General features: G+C 34.0%; 1 protein-coding gene across 1 annotated transcript; it reads right to left on the bottom strand.

The window, feature by feature from the left end:
• Positions 1 to 1011: 1011 nt before the first annotated feature.
• LOC142621496 (putative sucrose-phosphate synthase 1) lies at positions 1012 to 9511 on the bottom strand. Its single transcript, XM_075794761.1, has 13 exons — positions 9085 to 9511; positions 8900 to 8989; positions 7657 to 7901; positions 7434 to 7497; positions 6642 to 7340; positions 6397 to 6513; positions 6099 to 6230; positions 5741 to 5917; positions 4309 to 4362; positions 4160 to 4222; positions 3088 to 4041; positions 2727 to 2854; positions 1012 to 1396 (listed from the first exon to the last, which is right to left on the bottom strand). The coding sequence occupies exons 1-13, from the start codon at positions 9268 to 9270 to the stop codon at positions 1123 to 1125; spliced, it is 3183 nt and encodes a 1060-aa protein (XP_075650876.1). The 5' UTR covers positions 9271 to 9511; the 3' UTR covers positions 1012 to 1122.
• Between the last annotated feature and the right edge of the window lie 13433 nt (positions 9512 to 22944).

Raw genomic sequence — 22944 nt, 5'->3', positions numbered from 1 at the left:
ATAAAAGGTCAATGTGCAGGTCCTTATGATTTTCTTCGTTTCACTCACCTTCTCATAAGAAGGTCAGTGTGATCTGACAATCTACACAGTTGAATTCCAAGGCAAGAAAATTTTAATTTAGTTCAGAAGAATAATGACGATATATCATTTTCGGAAAATATTCTGCTATAGGATTTGCATGAGTGCCACAAATGGTAAAAATCATCACAGAATTACACACCACCGCCCAGTGGCAGTATTTTCTATAGCTTTCCTCCAAAGAATGGGCAGTAATAGCAGCCCCCAAATCGCAAGGCTTAGTCGATATAAATAACTGTAGCCTGTAGGGTTCCACTAATAGGCCAGTTGTGGCTGAGGTAATGGCAGCCTGTACCTGTTTCATCTGTGTTGTTGTATTAAGACATCGATGTCAAGAGGCTTGTAACTTATCCGGCACTCATTGAGGAGCGCCACTAAGCACAGCCAGTATATGCTCTGTCAGACGTACGGATTGCTTTATATAGAAGAATGAATACAATGAAGATAATCTCAAACTTCAATGACATTCATGTATGAGAAAAAGCTCCCGTATACATCAAAATCTGATGTGAAGACAAATTTATACAAACACCAAAATTTTTTACACCAGTATCCACTTCATGTTCCCTAGGCACATTAGTAGATACGAAAGGAGATTTAAATACAGAAAACACAGCAGAACAAGCAGAGGTTTCCTCTTTTACAATCACATAGAACAGATGAAGTGAAGAACATCCTTCGCTGAGAACCAACGTGTAAAATTAAAAATAAATCACAACGATAATGCTGAGAACAAATGTTGTTATTGAAGTACCAAAGCTAGGGAGGAAGGAAATTCTTGAAGACTGACAGACTAAGAAGGGTTGATAGCTTTAAAGCTGGAATAAACAAGGAGAAGAAAGAGTAGACAAAGGGTTCAAAGGAAAATCACCACAATTCACTCATTTTGTAGAAATTTTCCAAAATGAGAAGATTTTGAGGAAAGTCGTGGGGTTTGAAGAAAATATCAATATCCAAAATGACAAGTCAATAATATAAGACAGCCAGATATTCAATACAAAATAATAGATTCCAAAACACTAGGAGCTCATGAGCTAGAATGGTCTACCCCTTAAGAACCCCTAGTTTCCCCAATGATGCTCGAATATCATCACTATTACATCCCTCAGTTTGAACAACATTGGGACTATCAAATGGAAAGACATGTTCTAGAGGATAATTTCTGTTAGCATGAAGCTTATGTGCACCAGTACCAACTCCCTTCAATATCAGAGTCTTACGGACACCACCAAGCAATCCTTCATAATCTGTGTCCCCACACTCTCCCACAAAGACCACAGTATTTGACAGGTCCATGCCCCAGCGGACAAACAGATACCTGGAGAGGATGTATTAGTACTCTATAATTGATCTCCATAAAATATAAAGAACATATGCATGGCATGTAATCCCAAAGAAAACATCAGACATTGAACGGTAAGAAACAAAAGTGAGAAGCGGGAGGATAGAAGGTTTTGCACATTAAAAATAGAAAGTTTGGATCGTGTGCCTCAAATGTTTTTCCCCCCATAACTGAATGAGTACTTTTGTTCTCATCCAAGCTTGTATAGACTTATCTTCTCAATGTACTCAAGATGACCTTAGTTTAGTGATGCTTATAGCATACATCAGTTAGACATTCAAGGGTAAACAATATAAACGATTAGCTTTGTTTTAAATAAAATTATATCAATTCATCACAAATCACAACCCAGAGTTCCAGGTCAATCAATATAAGGTACCTCTAAACAGTGTATTAAATTGAAAAGCAATGAATATACAAGTGACTCACTTCCTGCAATAAGGATCTAGAGATGAAATTATGCGTTGTGGACCCTATGGCTGATTGAACAAATTTTAAATTTGACAGCCTATGGAATAGTTTTCATAAGGATTATGATGAATCAACTAATAGAATTTCTCCAATAATGCTTCAATAACTCAAAGCCAAGAACACATCTGAATATCTACATAAACCTGCCTATACACCCACATTTTTTAAGCTGTGCTAAATATAAAAATTTCACCTATATCAGTAGCTTGGATCAGGATTGAAGACCTTGAACACATAATTTTGACAACTACTAGAATTCTGCCATTTAAATACTTTCCACCATCAATTTTATCAAAGGCATATTTCTCTTGAGCATTTGCAATTAATCATCACTGACAGCCTTGGCCCAATTTATTTCAGTTATATTTACTCTCCTATACATAACTGGTACCACTTCCAAAGCAACTGCCAATTTATACCACAAATCAAGGATGGTGGAGACTGGCAACACCCAGTGAAGAACCGGAAGGCATGCCAAAGCTAAATGCCAATACCAAGCATTTTTGGAAATGATGCCAATCAGCCAATCCCTCTCGAGGCCAGCCTTTGAGGAGAGGTTCCCCCCCCCCCCCCCCCAAATATTATTTATATAATAAATATTGTGACAGCATTTTAATGGATTTCCCATTTGTCTTTATGCTTTTGAATCTTTTTTATTTAATAAAATATACTGAAGAGGTAATGACACTTCTCAGTTCTAACATGTGCAACACACTTTCTATGAATTTGTTGAGAACTATCGCATCATATAAGGTGCCAAAAAAAAGAAGAAAAAATAACAAAGAAACAAGGTAGCTGTGCAACTTTAAAAAATAGATAACCTCTACATGCATACCTGAGGGCTTGGGATCTAGAGGCCAGCACGGGGATTACATTCAGCTTTGGACCATTTTGACAGTATACAACATGACATCGGAGAGCCTGAATTCTCATCAATTTCCGAAGTTCCTTAACTGGGGGAATCTGTGATTTCAAAATAGTTACTAAAATTTGAAAATTCTAAAAATAAGAATCAGTAATCAACAAACCTTATAAATATAAGTTAAATTCTCCATCTAAAATTAAATTTCTATAAAAACTAACAGTGCAAGATGTGGGCTTTATATCAATGAGAGAGAGAGAGAGAGAGGGTGGATTGGGGGAAACACCACTTTTGCTATTAGCCTTTCACATATAAAAATAAAAAGAAATATTACCAATGATGGGTCTTTCACTTTAAATGCATAGCAATGCATGGAGGATCCTGATTCATCTTCCTCAACAAGTTGTCCTTCTGCCTTTCCATCATTGATAGAAGCAACCCAACGTACCAAAGTCTTCCTCAAACCCTCTCCACCCCAGCGGTATTCAGTGTGTGAACGATAATCCAAGTCTACCACATAGGGAAGCCCAGAAGGACTGTCCTCAGAGCTTGATGATGGATAGTAGAGCTCACTGCCACTGTTACAGATAAAAGCGTCAAATTCGGTTGGGCTCAAGCCTCCTGAGATCAAAAGAGAGTGTATGTCCGATATGGTCAAGGCTGTTGACAATATGAACCCAATAGATCCTGCATCCCTGTCCTTCCCTGCTACCTCAACAACTGTTGAAATAATTTCAAGAAGATCTGAGGTTGTATCACAATCCACAGAAATTACAAAAATATACTTCCTCTTTCTCAATGCTGGAAATTTACTAGGGCCGACATTATTGTCTGCTCTCTCTGCGGATGCAGCCTTTTCTGTTCCTTCTATAACACCCCTAGACAATTTCAAAACAGCATTTTCTGCTCTACTCATTTCATCAACAGCATTTTCTTCAGTATCTAAAACATTATCAAGATTGGAACCCCCTTCACTTTTCTCACCATCCAATGAAAGCTTCAAGTTTAAAGATAAATCTTGTATATCTCTCAAGGAATCACCGGGTGAATCCGTTTCTGAATTGTCATATTCAACGTCACTTTTTTGCCATTGTGGCTGCCTCGGTCTGCAACTGGCTATTCGAGACAGGTATGTCTTACAATGCTCTGGCCATGAAAAAAGGTGAATATTTTTCAGTCCATTCTGCCGGCATTTTGCCCAAAGTTGCTTATCTGAAACAAGTTTCAGAAGAGCATCTGCAATAGACTGCTGATCATGGGGGTCAACAAGTAGACCATTGTCAAGAACCTGTAACAAGTCCATCATCAGTATTTTAAGCTACAATCAAACTTCGACTGCATATGACTCCAATAAACAGATGAGAAATTCCTTTTAAGTAATAGGAAGGCTCCACAGATGGACACACCCTATGAATATCAACAGGACCACCATTCTTTGTGGCAACAATAGGCAAACCATAAGCTGCTGCCTGCACAGAAGAGGAAAGACGGTTGGATTTTGCATAATATAACATCTAAAAAGTAAAGCATTCTGATAAAAGATAAAGAGGAGCACCTCAATTAAAGTAAGCCCAAATGGCTCAATGAAAGCCGGATTGATGAAAACACCCTACAAGAACAAAATTATTGAGCTGATGGGTTAAACAACACATGTACTAAAGAATTTTGAGCCAAATATTTTCTCTGGTAAGAGAGCTGAATCAATATGGTGCTGAGATGAATAACTTAGTGAGAGGGAAACAAATTAGAAGAGTTGAAAAAATGAGTTCTCTTGATCAAATAGAAAATGAATTTAGCCCAGACCTATTCCAATAAAATCAACATGTAAATAGCAACACTTACTCCCTCCCCCTAATGCATTAGAAAAGGGTGTCCTGCTTAATTGAGTGGTCTTCTTGTCATTTTCAGCCCAGCATTCTCTTTCTATTCATTAATTAATCTACAATTTATATATTTGAGTCCCAAAATCTAAGACAAAATGGGCATTTTCTCCCCTAATGGAGCCCAGTTAGGCCCTGAAGATAATGGTAACACCAATGACTATCTCTCCCTCTCCCAGTTTCCAAACTCCAGAACAGCCACCTCCTTCTTGGACAACTGAAAGGAGAAGGGGGGGGGGGGGGGGGGGAACCCTATTTTGACCTTAACCGGTTCCAAGCTTGAACGCTAGTTACTATGTGAGCCAAAGCACAGCCTTAACTTACCTAATTAAACCAAACTTAACATGCTCAACCAAGTTTAGAACTAACTTGAGCCTGACATGCACACACACTCTTTGGATCAATATTCTGCTGAAACAAGCTTAAACATTCCAAAATTCAGTTCAGCTTGACTTTAAACAAGAAGGTGCATATAAAAACTGATTATTGGAGGCTTCTGTATTGTAATATCAAGTAAATAGCTTAATCAGAAAGTTATAAATACCTAAGACATAACATGCCTCTATTGCCAGTTCATAAATATTAAGATTTAATTTAATTTTTTAAAATTGATAATTTCCGCAGCACACAGTGAGTCTAGAACCCATAACCTTACCCTCCACGCTGTTCTTATGAGGGAAGTGCTATTTGAGCTAGAGTTTAGTGGCAATAAATACCAGGATTTTCTCCTTCAGATACTTAATTTTCATGTGCCTTTTCCCTCTCTTTAAGTTCTTCTAATACTGTTTCTTGTACTAAAGAAGATCTCCCCATATACCTATTACCTTTTCTTGTCTTTATAAATTTCTATTTCAAATGTGTGTGTGACCCAGTAAAGAAAGCTAGTAAGTGAATCTTTGCATTTCTTTCAAACTTCACCAAAACTACAAAGAAATTATGCAAAGGAACAAAAGAATCTAAAAGAGCTAAGGGCAAAGCATATACATCAATGAAATCACCAATGATCTAATCATACCATGTTTTATGCAAATATCTTTTTCTTCATGGAAGTTCAACCAGTAGATCTGACTCTCACCACAATTTGAAAAATAGATTAGAAATCAGTACCTTGGTTTTTGCCGCTAGACGATAAATGTCAGGAACGTCAGACTGCTTGTGGTGTTTAGGGTATGCCACTTGTCCATAGAGATCATATTTGTCGATCAGCTTAAGAATTGAAAGAACAACAGATGCATTTGTGCTAGACATTTCATCAATATCATCACGGTTTCCCATGATTAATGTCTGCAACAAATTTACAACAACAAATAAAGTGAAATTATTGGCATGCAATTTAAGACATTTTTTATGTGGGGATGTTGGGGGGGGTGGAGGATATTGAAAGGTAAATCCCTCTTAAGTGATTCATCAAAATTATTATTATATATATATATAGGCAGGATACAGTTCAAGGATTAGTACAGACAAGGTTAGCAAGTTCCCTCAATGGGCGGCATTCTCCAAAAGCTTTGACTAAAGTTGTAATATTCTTTTTAGGGTCTGCTCTAGCAAGGGCAAGTATCATAGGCTTGCGCGGATTGGAAAAGAAACGCATAATCTGCCAAATCAAAATCAACAAGATCGATATTAAAATCAAAACTCCTGCACCAAGAAAATGTTTCTTAACATAGTATTTGCTGTGGGACAAACAAAATTGAATCGGCAGTAAATTATAGGCTCTCACACAATCACTAACAAAACAATGGTAAGAGACTAGTCATAACCTCAGACCAAATTGGTGGGTCAAGAGAAGAAGGACTATCTTCATTTCTTTCCACATCTCCATCCATATCACCATCATGTGGAACAATATGGTGGAATTCCATCCCAGGTGGAATTACCTGGACAATTTTTGGCAATTCAAAATACAAATGATATTAAGTTAGTGCAACCAAATCAAACTTGCTTTATATTCACAAAAAAACCTGTAAGTCTAATAATAAACTTGGAAACAGTTCTTATTACTTACAACCATGCGAGGCATAAACCTGCCATGACAGTTCACACCCCTTTTTATTCTTGCTCTCAGTTTGCGTTCTAGTATTGGATCAAAGCCATCATATAGGCGCCATTGCTGTTCTATCTCCTGTCTAGTGCTGGTTATAACAATTTCCGTTGCATCAAGAGCTAGCTCCTCAGCTTCTATCCGCCGCATTATTTTGTATGTTGAATTTATCTCTTCTCTTGATTGTCGTCCTTGCTTTAAAAGTTGTTCAAGCTTATCTCGTCCTAGAGAATGGCCAGTAAAAAGCATAGGTACATTTAAAGCTCCTGACAGGAGAGCAGCAGAGTCACCTGCATCTGCATAATGCCCATGGATTGCAACAGGCCAGATTGGTTGCCCACCACCAATTTGCTCACCCAAAACTTTGGACATCTGTAGAATGTGGTGAAGTGCACCATCAACAAATTCAGGAATGTAGGGCCAAAGGAGTTCTTTAGGAATATATTTATCTTTGGGGCCAAATGGTATACGGACTATATATGCCCCACTACTCTCCCCATGCTCCTGCATTGAATTCTCAGAGTTTACTGGATTGAGCATTTCTGTTGGTTCACCATAACTCCAATCTACATCTGGAGCTGACACTTGTCTTGTCAGCAAGTCAACCCGATAAACACCTGGCATTGAACCTAAGGCCCTGGCAAGTTCTACTACGTACTTGACCTGATCATGACAGATATCATTCAAGGTCCACTGTAAGTGATCAGTCAATATATGGTTCTCAATAGCACATAAAAATTTATTGCTAAAAGTTACCTGACCCCCTGTATCAGAATCACGACCAAGCTCCATGTTTTCACCACGTATCAGGCCATGAAGGCTGCATAAAGACTGCTTGTTAAAAAGATTTTCATTCCAATGTCATACCTAATTTTTGTTTAAGTCTAAAAAAAGAGAAAATAAACAGCTTTCAAATGTCATAATACGCCCCCATAAAACCTCATATAAACTTAAAGCATGAAAAGGTTTTAGTTCATGCCTTATTAACACAATGTAGAGTTTCTTTTCCTTATGTTGATTGGCCCAGTTCTCCATAACATCAACAGAACTGATTCTAGGCATTCTTCCTCTAGTGCTGCTATCACCATGAGATGAAAGATCACCAACCAAATCTCCTTTTTCACCCTCAGACAAATCTTCTGACATATCAGCTGTTGCCTCTCTGCGGCCTCTTTCACGTTCAAGATGGCGCTTAGCTGCACGCTGAGCTTCTTCTCCCTCAAACTGATCAAGATAACATCATCAGCACAAAGTTTTTAAGAGTTATTGGGGGAAAAAAAGATTTGGGGATTTTATTCTTTGATAAGCACACGCTTAAGAAATACATCCAACTAGTTATTAAGATGATTGATCATAACTGTCAATTGATTTCTCGTTACTGGCTTACTGCCCTAAAAGGCTAACAGCTGTCAAAATCTGAGCAAAGTAATAATAAGTCACATATTCTAAATCTTTCTTTCTCCATTGTTTGTAAGGAGACATTTTCAAATCTTAGTTCATAATATATAAGAGTTCAAAAGAACAATGGAAACAATAGTGGATACTAAGAAGTGCAAACGCTTCAATCCCTTGATATGTCCATGTCCAACACACAAGGGACACTCCTGTATTCGTGTAGAGAGGAAGAAAAAAAATCCTATGATTTTAGATATGTTTTAAAGATTTTGATAGTTGTTATTTATTTTGAAAACTTTTTTTTTAATAAAATAATTGATAGTTACAAAAACGGAGGTGGGAGATTTGAATCTTGGCTCTACAAAGCTCTTGGAAAAAAAAATTAAAATAAAAGCCTATAAACATATATATATATATATATATACTCGTGTCTAAATTTTGAAGAATTTTTTAGTCATGTTGTGTTCATGTTAGTGTCCGCGTCCATGCTTCATAGAGTGGACATTAATAAGTGAACACAAGGCATAATACGTTCAAACTCTCAAACAACACAACCATTCATCAATAAGGATGACAAAAATTACCAGATAACTAGTAACACACCGCGCACAATCATTCATCAGCTCACTCAGGCAACCAAAAAAGAAAATTTGCAACTTGAATAATCAACCAGATCACAAGTATTGAAATTCATAGCATAGTAACAAAATCTACTTAGCATTGACTCTACCATGACAAATCGCAAAAAAAAAAAAAAAAAAAAAAAGAAAGACGAACATTAAAACATTTCAATTTTCAGATCAAAAAAATAAATAAATATACATGACCTGTTTTTTCTGGCGAGCCAAATTCCAAATCCGCCAACACATATTCTCCAATCTTGTGTTCCTCTCCTGTGGACTCCTGGTCGCCGCAGCCTTAACCATTTCAATTTTCAGATCAAAAAACAAACGTGGAATGAATGAATGAATGAATGAAATTCAAAAGTTTAAGGAAATAATGAAAGACGTACTCGAACCCAGGATCGGTGGAGATCGGTCTCATCGAAGCCGGTGATGACTTCCTCGACGAAGTATCGAGTGGGACTGAAATGTCCTCTCTCTCGGAGCAACAGCGACGATTTCTTCGGGTCGTCCAGACCCGGCCCGACGTCCAGGATCGCCTCCAAGTAACTGTTTATCCAATCATTTCCCGCCATATTTCTATTCACAGAAAATGATCAAAGTGTGAGAGAGAGAGAGAGAGGTCTTTTTTATGGCGACTATGAAAACGCGAGAGACGATAGAGAAGGGGTGTTTGTTTGTTTGTTTGTTTGTGTGAGTGTGTGTGTGTGTGTGTGTTGGCAGTTGGAAATGGAGGAGGAGAGGGTGTGTCATCAGAGAGAGAAATTCAACATTTCCGAACTTTATGCGATCTCTCTGGAACTTGGAATTTGTATTGTATTCTTTCTCTCTCTTTCTTTTTTTCTCTCTTTTTGTTTTTGATTCGATACTCTAACCGACTATTTTTTATAGTTACACCCTTCCTTACGTGGAAGCAATCAAAATTTTCCTTTCTAAAAAATCCCAAAAGTCAAAAGTGATATAATACTAATTTGAATGATAAAATGACGTTTTTGTTGCTAATTGATCGTGACTTTGTGAGTGAGAGCTGTGATGGGAAAATTTTTTGGTACATACACGCAGAAATAGTACTTTCTTCTCTAATGTTATTTAGAGTAGAGTTATTATAAATTTGACAAGTGTACTTTATCGTATACGTGAGAGGGTAAAGTATTCTTTGTACCCTTGATGTATCTAAGAATTACTCATTTTAATAAACTGAAAAATGTCATAAACTCGTTAAAGTTTTGTCGCAATTGTTACATGACGAGTTGCAAGTGAAGGAGAAAAAGTTGCAAGTCTATATTGGTTTACGCCTCTTACTTGTAACTGGCCACACGAAGAGTTATGACAAAAATGATATAAATAGATCTCACCTGAGAATTGTGCCTCATTAGCTGGACTAATCCTATTTTAACATCAATTTCTCTTTGTAGTGTAGTCGTGTCAAAATTTAGGTTCTTTTCTGTAAATATAGTACAATAGTTTTCTATTTGAATTCCAGATATAGGTTTTTTTTTTTTTGGTATTTTCAAGTTCCACATGTCTTCATATTGCTTTATATGATTTGAATATGAATATAGTAGGGACAAGGAAAGGATAATTAAATAAAATGAAGCCAAGTGTGTTCAGGAAAAAAATATATAATGTTTAGATATTGTTGGGAAATTTAGACCTCGGTTGATAGAATTAACAAGTTTTAAATCCAAGTTGTTAATTAAATTTATTATGCATAAGACTTGTTAAAACAAACAAACATCAATATCATGTCATAAATAAGTGCAGCAGAAAAATAAATAAGACAAGATATGATGACCCAGAAAAACTAATGAAATCAACCAGTTTTACAGAAAAAAACCTAGGGGGAAACCTTCCCGAAAAGCAATTCACTATAGTAAAGAGAAGTTTCAGATCTAGTACAAAACATTTGTCCCTAAACTCTACAACTCTCGTAAATGAACTCACAACAGAAATCTTCTACCGCTTCAGAACCTCTGAACTCTTCAATATATAAACGCCACCCTTTGATGCACGGATCCCAGTACGAGACTAACTCCTTTGCACGAATCCTAGTACGTGACCCACTCACCAACTTGAGAAAGAAGAATGTTGGCTGCAAAGTTCTTCACTTCATCAACAATGAAGATCAAGAAGCACTTGGTTACAAAACCCTAAGGCGCAAAGACGCAGTAGCTTCTTTCTGAGAGAATAAGGTTTCGGTCACCTTTTGCATATGTTCTCCTTGTATTCTCTTATGTAACGGTCTCTAAAATAAGCCTTATATATGCCTAGGGTTGTGAGAAAAGAAACCCTACACAAATACAAAAGCCTGGCCCAAAAATCAGATCTGAAAATTCTAATTTCCGTAACCTCGATAGATACCTCGATAGATAGCATCTGTTGAGCCTCATTAAATCTCGATAGATAGTTATCTGTTGAGTAGCTATCCGCAGGTGTCTACCAGGTATTCAGCTTTAGTAAACACATTTTCTTCACTTGTTTCTTGGTCCAATCTTCATGACTTTAATACTAAACTTGAACAACATGTTCTTTGAAGTATTAAACACATCCTAGATCTACCTAAATACAAGTAAAGTGCGTTTTGTCAAAGGATTAGTCAACTACATAAAATATGTCCTTAACAATCTCCCCCTTTGGCAATCCGTGACAAAACCACAACAAACAAATGAACATATGAGAGAAGTCATAAATCATTCAACTCATACTCACTTGTTGAATACAATAAAATCTACCCTAACACGAACTCTTGAAAAACTTTGCAAGAAGAGAGTTCATGGCATGGAAGACTTTGACAACCTGTATTTCTGAAACACTTTAAACAAAACTCATCAAGGCATCTTAGTGTGAGACAGAAATAATAGATTGCATACAAATAATAAGAAACATGTGTATAAAGAGAAAAAAGAAACAACACATGTAGAGATAGGTGAAGAAAACATACATCATCACATATAATTCAAAGATAAGCACAATGTATGTAAACATGGTCACAAGACCTAAGTACAAGAAGAAGAAACTAAAAGAAGCTCCTACAATAACAAGGAGGTAAACACTCCCCCTAACAAGATGAAACACATCTCCCCTTTACAAAGGAATGTATTTCTCCCCCTAACTTGTAGAATCTTAAAGAAAGAAACCACAAATTCTCCAATTTATCCCCCTTTTTATCACGATTGACAATAGGTACAAGAAGCTAGAAAGCTTCACTCGAGAAACACAAAGATGATCCAAAATGATCAAGGGGGTACAAAGAATCCATAAAAATGCATGAATGTAATGAAACAAGATGCTATGGATGACAAGATAAGAGAAACATGCAAAACATGTGAAAAATGCATGCAGAGGATTTCGATGGATCGATAGGTGTCGAGAAGTTATTAAGCATACCTCGATTGATTGAACAGCTATTGAGAAGCTATAGAGGGGATAGAAACTTTCTCGATCGATCCACCTAGCTATCGAGAGGTGTCGAGATTGCGATAAGATGCAACAGAAAAGCTTGACAGATAAGCTAGGTATCGAGAGGTATCGAGAAGGTGTCGAGATGGCTTAAAAACAGTTTTTCAAGAAAGGAAAAATACAGATATGAATGCAATCAAACATGCAACTCAGCCAAAGATCCAACCAACATTTTAACCTCTCTAAACATCTCTCAAATAACAAAGAGTTAAGCACAGGGATCTTAAAATACACACTCACACACTAAACAAGTCTAACCGATTTTATATTTTAAAAACAAGTCAAGACAGTTTAGTTAGCATACATCAACACATGTAAACCTTGTGATGGCCAAATCACATTGTACTTGCACCTATATCCAAAATAGTAAAGAATATTGTGTGTTATGTGTGAAAACATCGCAAGATTGCATAAGTGTCTCTAAGATATGACGATTTGAGATATGAGAAAATCACTTTAACTCACACACAATCATAACTGTTTGATAGGGACTATCACCTTTAAGGTACATCCTATAACTCCCACATCTCCTAGAAAACACGCTTACAGTCATATTTAAAGCATTTTTTATCTTATTGCTTTTATTTTCTTTGCATATTTTCTTTTTATTAAGCAAACCATGCATGGATATATAAAAGAGAGAAAAAAAAAATACCCAATTATGTTAAATTTTTGACATTGCACTTTTGCTATGCTGAAGCATACAAATGTCATTGACATTGCACTTTTGCTATGCCGAAGTATACAGATGTCATATCATAATTGACGGGTAACAGTGGTGAGATAGTTATTTATGTCTTTCTCTTAGGATTTTATAATCCTACCCGTCAAAAAGAGTGATACGAGTGTTAAGTACAAGAAATTTCTTAACCTTACTCATCATAAACAAAGAGCCACAAAATTCACTTGCTTAGTTGTGCATAAGAATACTCATCTAAGCTACAAGAGATACAAAATTTAGAAAACTCTGTTTCAAAGGCCATTTTAAGGTTTACAAGAACCAATGTACACAAACACATACTATTTTTGTATTTTTCTGATTTTTCTCAATTTATTTTTATTTTGAAAACAAACAAAATAAAAACTAAACAACCAAACAAAAACAGACAAATAATCATGAAAGCATGAAAGAAAGATGCAAATGCATGAAGGCATGATAGAAGAATGCAGATGCATAAAAGCATGATTTCAAAAGCAGATAAGAAATCAAGCAAAGAAAGTCCTACTTTAGATAGAAAGAATTAAAGCAGATGACAATCAGAAAAGACAATTAAGTCTTAGAATCCTTTATCACCCACACAGCACGAGTCTTTGGCCATAAAGATGAAAAGACACGTGTCCTAGTATGTCTACTAAATGACATAGAAGAATTAAAATTCTCCTGAAATTGAGTTAAAAAGCTCAAGACTTTTAATAACTCTCCAAATAAAGGTATAGGTCCTTGAGAGGAAACCTGTGACCATTTGGACACTTGCTTTTGACGATACAACCTAAAGCAATTAGGACGAATGTATCCAGAAATACCACAATGGTGACAAACATGAGGTCTAACAAAGGATTTAGAATTAGCCAAAACAGCCTTGAATTTCATACGTTTATTACCTTTCTCGGATTTAGGCACAATGATAGTCCTTGATCTAGAAGCCATAGAAGAGGAAGGGCCGGAGGAGACAGCATATCCTAAACCAGTCTTATTAGAACTAGACTTTTGAGCACTCGAGACCTCTTCAAGCTTTGCACTAGACATCCTCTCTATTTGAGTTCTAGCTTGACTAAGCTCAACCTCGAGATTCTTGACCTTCTCTTCTAATGAGGTGTTCTCCACAATGAGAGTCTCAACTAACCTTGTAGTCTCATCTAGTTTAACTAATAGATCAGCTTTTTCAGTTTTTACCTCATTAAGCTCTTTTCTACAGAGATGAGAAGTCTTTTCAGATCTTATGAATTCAGTACATAGCTTATCATAGGCTTCCTGAAGGGTCATCTTCTTGGACACTTCATCATCAGAAGAATCATCACTGTCACTAGCATTCTCCACAACCACCTTATCAGTTGAGGCAGCAAAGGCCATAACATGACTACATTCATCCACATACTCATCAAAAGAGTCATTCTCAGTGTCACTCCAAGTAGCAACCAGCCCTTTATCTTCTGACTTATTGGCCTTTTCCTTCATAAGGTAGTTTAGGCACTCTATTCTTATATGACCAAAACCCTTGCACTCATGACATTGGATGAGGGGCTTCTTAAATTTCCTAGGAGGTTTGCCCTTATCCTTTTTCCTAAACTGAAGAAGCTTAATAATCTCATCAGTTATGAAGGTTATATCCTCATCTTTATCTTCATCTTCATCTTCATCTTCAGAGTCCTCAACCTCTTCCTCTATACCCTTAAGAGCCAAATTTTTACTCTTTCCACATTTTCCCATCGAGCCTAATCCCATCTCATAGGTTTGAAGGTTCCCTACAAGCTCAGTCAAAGAAATTTGATCAATGTCCTTTGCTTCTTCAATGGCAGTGATCTTGGCATGGAATCTTTCGGGTAAGAACCTAAGGATTTTCCTAACAATTTTGGATTCTGCTATAGACTCTTCGAGGTTGAAAGCAGAATTCACAATATCCTTGAGTTTAGCATAAAACTCATCAAAGGTCTCATCCTCCTCCATCCTTATTTCTTCAAAACTACTAGTGAGTCTTTGAAGCTTCACAGTCTTTACAACCATGGTACCTTCATAGGTGGTCTCAAGAATGGTCCATGCTTCCTTGGCAACTTTTGTGGATGAAATTTTCTTGAATTCCTCATTGGTCACCCCCACAAAACAAAGCATTTAAGGCCCTACTGTTAAAATTTGCCGTTGTGATTGTTGCATCATCCTAATCCACTGGCGCTTTCTTTAGCTTAATCCAGCCAACTTCAACAGCTTGCCATACTTGTTCACCTAAAGCCTGCAAAAACACTTTCATACGAACTTTCTAGTACACATAGTTAGTGCCATCAAATAAAGAAGGAATCAAAAGAGATTATCCACGATCCATGACAACAAGGGTCAAGGATCACACTCAGGAAATTAATCCAATCAGAGTGTACCCGCTCTGATACCACTTGTTGGGAAATTTAGACATCGGTTGATAGAATTAACAAGTTTTAAACCCAAGTTGTTAATTAAATTTACTATGCATAAGACTTGTTAAAACAAACAAACATCAATATCATGTCACAAATAAGTGCAGCGGAAAAATAAATAAGACAAGATATGATGACCCAGGAAAACCAATGAAACCAACCAATTTCACAGAAAAAAACCTAAGAGAAAACTTTCCCGAAAAGCAATTCACTATAGTAAAGAGAAGTTTCATATCTAGTACAAAACCTTTATCCCTAGACTCTACAATCCCCGCAGATGAACTCACAGCAGAAACCTTCTACCGCTTCAGAACCTCTGAACTCTTCAATATATGACCATCACCCTTTGATGCACGGATCCCAGTACGCGACTAACTCTTTTGCACGAATCCCAGTACATGACTCACTCACCAACTTGAGAAAGTAAAATGTTGGCTGCAATGTTCTTCACTTCATCAACAATGAAGAACAAGAAGCACTTGGTTACAAAACCCTAAGGCACAAAGACGCAGTAGCTTCTTTCTGAGAGAATAAGATTTCGGTCACCTTTTGCATATGTTCTCCTTGTATTCTCTTATGTGACGGTCTCTAAAATAAGCCTTATATATGCCTAGGGTTGTGAGAAAAGAAACCCTACACAAATACAAAAGCCTGGCCCAAATATCAGATCTAAAAATTCTAATTTTCGTAACCTCAATAGATACCTCGATAGATAGCATCTGTCGAGCTTCATTAAACCTCGATAGATAGCTATCTGTCGAACAGGTGTCCACCAGGTGTCCAGCTTTAGTAAACACATTTTCCTCACTTGTTTCTTGATCCAATCTTCATGACTTTAATACTAAGCTTGAACAACATGTTCTTTGAAGTATTAAACACATCCTAGATCTACCTAAATACAATTAAAGTGCGTTTTGTCAAAGGATTAGCCAACTACATAAAATATTCCCTTAACAGATATGTCATACTTTCATTGGTTTAGGTTCATTAAAAAAAAATTCATTAGCTTATGGTTGCTTTTATTTTATTTTTTTTTGAATATTGCTTTTCATTCAGTCAATGAATGACATCTAGCAACAAGGATATGTTTTATTCATTTATTAAATAATTAATCATATGTTAATTTATATTGCTTTTTTTTTTAGAATCAATTTTTTTTGAATGTCTACTTTTCATTCAGTCAATGAATGACATCTAGCAATAAGGATATGTTTTATTCATTTATTAAAGCATTAATGATATGTTAATTTATAATAAAATTACAATTCTACTTCAAAAAAAATATTACAATTCAATTACAAATTGGTTCATGTTATCAAAAAAAATTATAAATTGGTTCAAAATATTTGACATCTTGTTACATATTCCTTTAAATCCACTGAATCCATTCAAAGAGACGGTAGAGTGGATTCTAGTTTGCTCAACTGGTAAGTCTCTGATGGTTGGATAAGAGATTTGGAGTTCAATCTCCGCCTACAACTAAAATTGATTGGTGTCTTGGTCTGATGATAAAAAGATATTATCAGGAGCAGACATCATAGAAAGTGTTCTAATTCTAATCATATATTTAATTTAGGTACTTATTAACAATCTAAACAACAAGACACATATTTCAAAAGATTAATCAAGATTTGAATTGGAACCAAATTCTGTTTCTGTGTATTAGTTCATCTTTTTTAGTCTTTTCCTCACCTTGCTTAAAGCCTTAAACAGAAGGCAGTGTTGAAATTATCGGATGCTAGAATACGAGGGCAGCCTTGAAAAAACTAGTCTAACTCTAATCTTGACTCCCTAGCTAGTACAATTAGAAGCTTTACAATGGCTTAACAGCAGATTCCCTTTAATTGGATTAGATAGAGAGGCGATTAGGACTTATGACAAGCTAAATTGAACTGGGTATTAAAATATTAAAACTTCATTTAATTTTATAAGGCTTTTGGAGTTTAGTGTCATAATTTTCCATTAATCTCAGATTTAGGTTTACATGTTTGTCCACAAAATTTAGAGGGATATATGTTAATAAATTCCTGCTATTTTACTGTTTTGTGCAACAATAGTCTATAGATGAACTCTCAAAAAAGAATATATTAGAACAATTCCTTTTTTCGTTGGCTACTGGCTAGATGATTGAAATAATGGTGTATTTTATTTCTAGGTATTTATAATATGTAATCAACTATAGTGTTACCCCTTATAAAAAAAATAAAAATCTAATCTCTATATATGGCTCATGGGTGGATAGAGATTTGAATTTGAAATCTTGTCACCATCAATGAAATTTACAAAATTATTGATCAAAAGCAGGGATATAAACCAGCACTATCCTATGAGCATTCCTTTTGGTGAGAGCCTTCCTGCTAATCGGTTGGTTTAGGCCTATATAGTATATACCAAAGGGCAATTTCACGATTAGAAGCGCATATAAGGTGGCTGTGGCGTCGAGTAGTAACAATAATACTGGAGGCTCCTCTAATGAGCAAAAGTCCAGAAGTTTTTGGAAAGCTCTTTGGCACCTGAATATTCCAAACAAGGTCAAGTCGTTTGCGTGGAAAGCTATCAAACGAAGGCTAATCTATGCCGAAGACATGTCATAGCTGATTCGGTTTGTGAGGTGTGTGGAGTCGAGTCAGAGAGCAGTAGCCATGCCCTTTGGGACTGCGAAAAAGCTCAAGAGGTATATGGAGGATCTCGGGTCTTTTATTTGATGCTCACGGTTTGGTTTTTCCAGGATTCATAGATTTCCAGTGGCACATAAAGTTTGGAAACTGTATGGGGATGATGTCTTGGAGTTTGTGATAATGGTGGCATGGTGTATTTATTTGGTATAATCGGAATGCAGTGCACCTGGGAAGGAGCGACAAGCTTGTGAGGCAATTTTACACAAGGCGAAAATCTTGTTGTAGGAATTCCAGATGGCCAATTTCAGTATGGCTCAACCTCGACCTCAATACGAGCTTCATTGGGAAGCTCTAGAGCCCCTTGGTATAAAATTAACTTGGATGGGGCTGTTTTTGCTGGTTTACACTCAGCTAGTGTGGGGCCAATTATACGGCATAATGAAGGAAGAGTAACAGCGGATTTGAGTCAACTCCTACCTATACAGTTAGGACCTTTGCAATCTAAAGCTAAAGCCTTCGAGGTGGGTGTGATGTTTGCTTAGGATGTAGGAGTACGAGAGGTAATTTTTTTAGTGTGATTCAATCATTGTAGCTGAGGCTTTGAAGGGGCTGAGTGAACCACCAGCAGCTTTTAGCAACATTATTGAAGGAATTCGACATAAATTGCAAGATTTTAGACATGCAGATTTCTCATGTTTGTCGGCAAGGTAACCCTCCAACACACTTCTTGATTCAATATACTGGGAATGTTGTAAGTTATGTAGCTTGAATAGAGAAAAATCCTAGTATGATTCAGGCGATTTTGGCTCAAGATGTATTGTTTTTATCTTCTTCTTAATAAAAGTTGCAGTCTTTTATTCATATATATATATATATATATATATATATATATATATATATATATATATATCCCTAAGTTTCCCTGATTTTAGTTTAAATAAGTGATTAGTTTAGTCACGTATACATGTGCTTTCATTTGAATTCAACCTCAAACTTCCCATTGTCATACTATCATTAAAAAGTTAAATTTATAAATGAATAATGCTAAATATACTAAAATTTCTTTTTTTTTATAGATATAACAATGACGAGGCACAAATAAATAAATTAATAATAATAATAATAATAGAACGTACATCTATTCATTAAGTGTAAAGTTTAAACAAATTGAAATACTCATGAAATTCTTCATTACACATGTTGTACATTGTACAACCTAAATTAATCCCTCCAATATCTCATTTATCTCATCTGTTGCTCCATCCTATTGATAATTCTCACCTTACTCTTCTACTAAGTAATGATTTCCACAATATTAAAGGAGAGATAGCAATGAAGTGAGATAGAGAACAAGAGATTAAAGAAATGTAATATTAGAATATATATATATATATATATATATATATATATATATATATATATATATATATGTGTGTGTGGGGGGGGGGGGGGGGCGGGAATGTACAATATGTACAAATAATGAAATAATAATTTGAACATTGTCAAAAGAAACATATCTCTTTTTCATCCCAAAAAAAAAAAAAAACAATATATATATATATATATCTCTTTAAAAAAAAGATAGTGATGAAGTGAGAAAAAAATAAAAAGGATTATTTAAACTTAACCCATTACCATCCAAAATTTTATCCAAAAATTAAAAGTAATTATCCGAATTTAAAATTCCACCGAAACCCATTATGAAACACTGAAACAGTTATCCAAATTCAAAACTCCTCCAAACCCACTACATCAGTTAACCAAATTCAAAACTTACCAAGAGAAGATGTATAAGAAAATGATCAAGCAAATTTTTCCTTATCATTTGTACGCTTTCCATCAGAGAATTGTATCTCTACTGGTGAACATCAAAAAAAAATTTTGATTTGTTTATAAATTTTGACGTCTTTGAGATTTTATAGTTCTTTTATGTTTCCTTATATATCTCGGGATGAAATTGCAACAATTATTATTTTAAGGTATTTAGTTCAAAGTAAATGTCAAGTGTAATTTTTTTTCATCCACTAAAGCCCTATTAATTAATTAGGTATGGTCATTTCAAACGAACTTACATTTTTTTTAAGGAACAAAATGAAATTATACTAGTAGCTAACTTGTGCAATGAACGAAAAAACTATTAATTCTAAAAAAAATATATCCAACAATGAGTAAATAGACATTCTGAAAAAAAAATTAATTGAAATTAATCTAAATAATTAATTAATTAACTAAAAATATAGCTTTTAATAAGAAAACAAAAAAATCACCTGAACTTAAATAAAAAGTATTTAAGATGAAGAATTAAGATCAACTTACTGATACGCATATACCAAAATCCCAAGACTTAAAACTTTAAAATTTATAAAATTCCCAAATTCTACTCCAGAACCAAACCAAATTCAACAAATTTATATATAATATACCAAATAAAAATTTATCGTTCCCTAGACTGGAAGATATAGGTTACATCTTTGATTTTTCTCTAAAAAAATAGAGATGTTTTATCTGCCATGTATAATATAAAAAAATAATTAGTAAAAATTTTAACCCAAAAACCAAACCCACGATTATCAAAGTGAGTCTTTTTTTTCAATGTTAGTCTCTTTTTTTTTTTAGTCCTATAATAATTTTGTTTTTATATAGATTATCAACGTTTGAGTTTAAGTTTAAGTTGGACTTGTTAGAGAGATAAAGTTTCACTCCTTGTTAAATTTTAATTAAATAAAAAAAAATTATTTAAAAAAAATGATAATGATGAGTTTAAGTTTAAGTTAGACTTATTAGAGAGATAGAGTTTTACTTTTGATTAAATTTAAACTAAAAATAATAATTTTATTTAAATAAAATGATAATTTTATTTAAATATTGTACTGAAGTGAAAAATTATGAGAGTTTCAGAGGCTTTAGTTTTATATATATCTATACTATATATAAGAGGATTCCTCTTTTTCAACTGGACTTTTTTGTAGTTCAAAAATACCCTCATTAATGAATGGTAACTTCATTTAAAAATAGGGTCATAAATGTCAAATAACAAATTTCATTTTGAATTCAAAAAGATAACTCCTAAAATTTAAAATTTTTTTTCATTCACATTCAAAAAAAATTATAGTTACTACTTGTCTCTAAAGTTTATCATTTTTATTTATTTGAAAAATAAAAATTATATATTTCTAAATTATAATATATGTAAATTATTAATTTTTATCCAAAAAAAATAGAAGAGCCAATGAGCACGCTCGGGAGCGCGTGATCAGAGGCTAGTACTAGTTATAGGCCGGTGCTTTGCACAGTTTTATGAAAAAACTTATAAAATAAATGTATAAATAATTATATATTTTAATAGATTCAATAAAGATAAAAGAAAAAATTATCAAGTGTAAATAATTATCTCACTAAAATAAGGGGTAAGATTTCTTCCTAAAACTAAATTAAATTGATAATTCCAAATTGAATTTTAAATTGATAATTATTAAAAAAAAGTACTAAACAATTGTGTAATCTAAAATTAATATAATCTTGATAATATTATAAATTAAAATTAAAGTTGATAATTCAATAATACACGTGTAGAACATCTTGATAATTTGATGTAACATAAAAATCAAATAAGAAAATTGTTAAAATTAATCTATTAATTCTAACCATATTTAATCATTAATTCTAAGACCCTAACCCTAAGCATGTAAATTAGTTCAAAGCTAAGAAAATTAGTTTTAACAAAAGGCAACCAATACACAAAACCTAATCAATTTAATAAAAACAAAATACAAAAACAAAGAAGGAACCTATAGAAACTTGACAATGTTTTCGAATGTTTTGAATTCGTTAATTAAAATCACATGAAAACTAAAAACCAATAATAACACTAAAGAAAATTTAAAAAAAAATGAAAATAATAATAATAAAAGAAGAAAGAATGCATACCTACATTGTCATGGGATTTAGGCATTCACATATTGAAATAAGCTTCACTCCAAAAATGATATATAGATTTTTATATATTGGTAGAGTTCCATTTGAAATATAATTCATTTAAATCTTATTAAAATTAAAGATATCTAATCAATGTGTTTATTTTTATCCGATAAAAATTGGAATTAAAAAAAGGTCATATGAATAGAATGAAAAAAAAAAAAAAAAAAAAAAGAGTAGATTCAACATAACGTAACATATAAAAAATTAAAAATTTTAAAAAAATTCAAAAAAAAAAGAGAGAAAGAGAACATGGTTGATAGCTATAAGGAATTTTGATATATATATATATATATATATATATATATATATATATATATATATATATATTAAATGTCATCAACGTAGAAATTATCAAATTAATTGAGATATATATTGTTTTTTGGGATAGATAGAGATTATTAAATTATTGAAGATATATACGGTTTCTTGGGATAGATTTATATTAATCACCTCTTGAAGAATTTGGATTGTGCTTATCCCTTAATAATCAAGTTTTGTAGCTTGATATTCTGATAAAATAATATGAATTTAATAATATTAAAATTTTGAAAATTTAGATGATAAATATTATCTAAATTAAATTTTTGTATGTTAAATATTATCCCTAATTTAAGAAATATATCCGAACAAATAAAAAGATAATGGTAATTAGATGATAAATATTATCTAAATTAAATTTTTGTATGTTCAATATTATCCCTTAATTTAAGATGTAAGGTCACAATTTGCACCTAAACTCAAAAGTAGAAATGGGATAGGCCCAAAAAGCCCAATACAATTAAATTTGTAGAGAGTGGACTTAAAACCTAAGTTCTAGTGGTATTAAATAATAAAAATGATGGGCTAGATTACAACATCATACACATTGAATTGTTTGTGTAACAAAGATTGTCCTCGAACTCAAGTCGAGGATGTTGGATCTTATCTTACACTCTTTCAAAGACAGATTACAATTATGGATGCTAATGTGTACAATGTTTTTTCTCTTTTTCTCCAATCCCCCTTTCTCAATGTCCCCTCCTTCTTTTATATCATCCTTCTTCTTTTCCCCACCCTCCACATATGGACCAG

The sequence above is a fragment of the Castanea sativa genome, chromosome 1, assembly GCF_040712315.1.
Source record: "Castanea sativa cultivar Marrone di Chiusa Pesio chromosome 1, ASM4071231v1".
In the NCBI taxonomy this organism is placed as follows: domain Eukaryota; kingdom Viridiplantae; phylum Streptophyta; class Magnoliopsida; order Fagales; family Fagaceae; genus Castanea; species Castanea sativa.
The sequence above is the reverse complement of the archived record's forward strand: the minus strand, read 5'-3'. Positions and strand labels throughout refer to the sequence as shown.

Excerpts from the sequence above, each read along its gene's own strand:
- LOC142621496 (XM_075794761.1), bottom strand. The coding sequence starts at position 9,270 with ATGGCGGGAAATGATTGGATAAACAGTTACTTGGAGGCGATCCTGGAC. Across the intron at positions 5,918-6,098 it reads TGAGGGAACTTGCTAACCTT|ACATTAATCATGGGAAACCG; the intron begins GTCTGTACTAAT and ends AATTTGTTGCAG. Across the intron at positions 4,223-4,308 it reads TTGGGCTTACTTTAATTGAG|GCAGCAGCTTATGGTTTGCC; the intron begins GTGCTCCTCTTT and ends TCTTCTGTGCAG.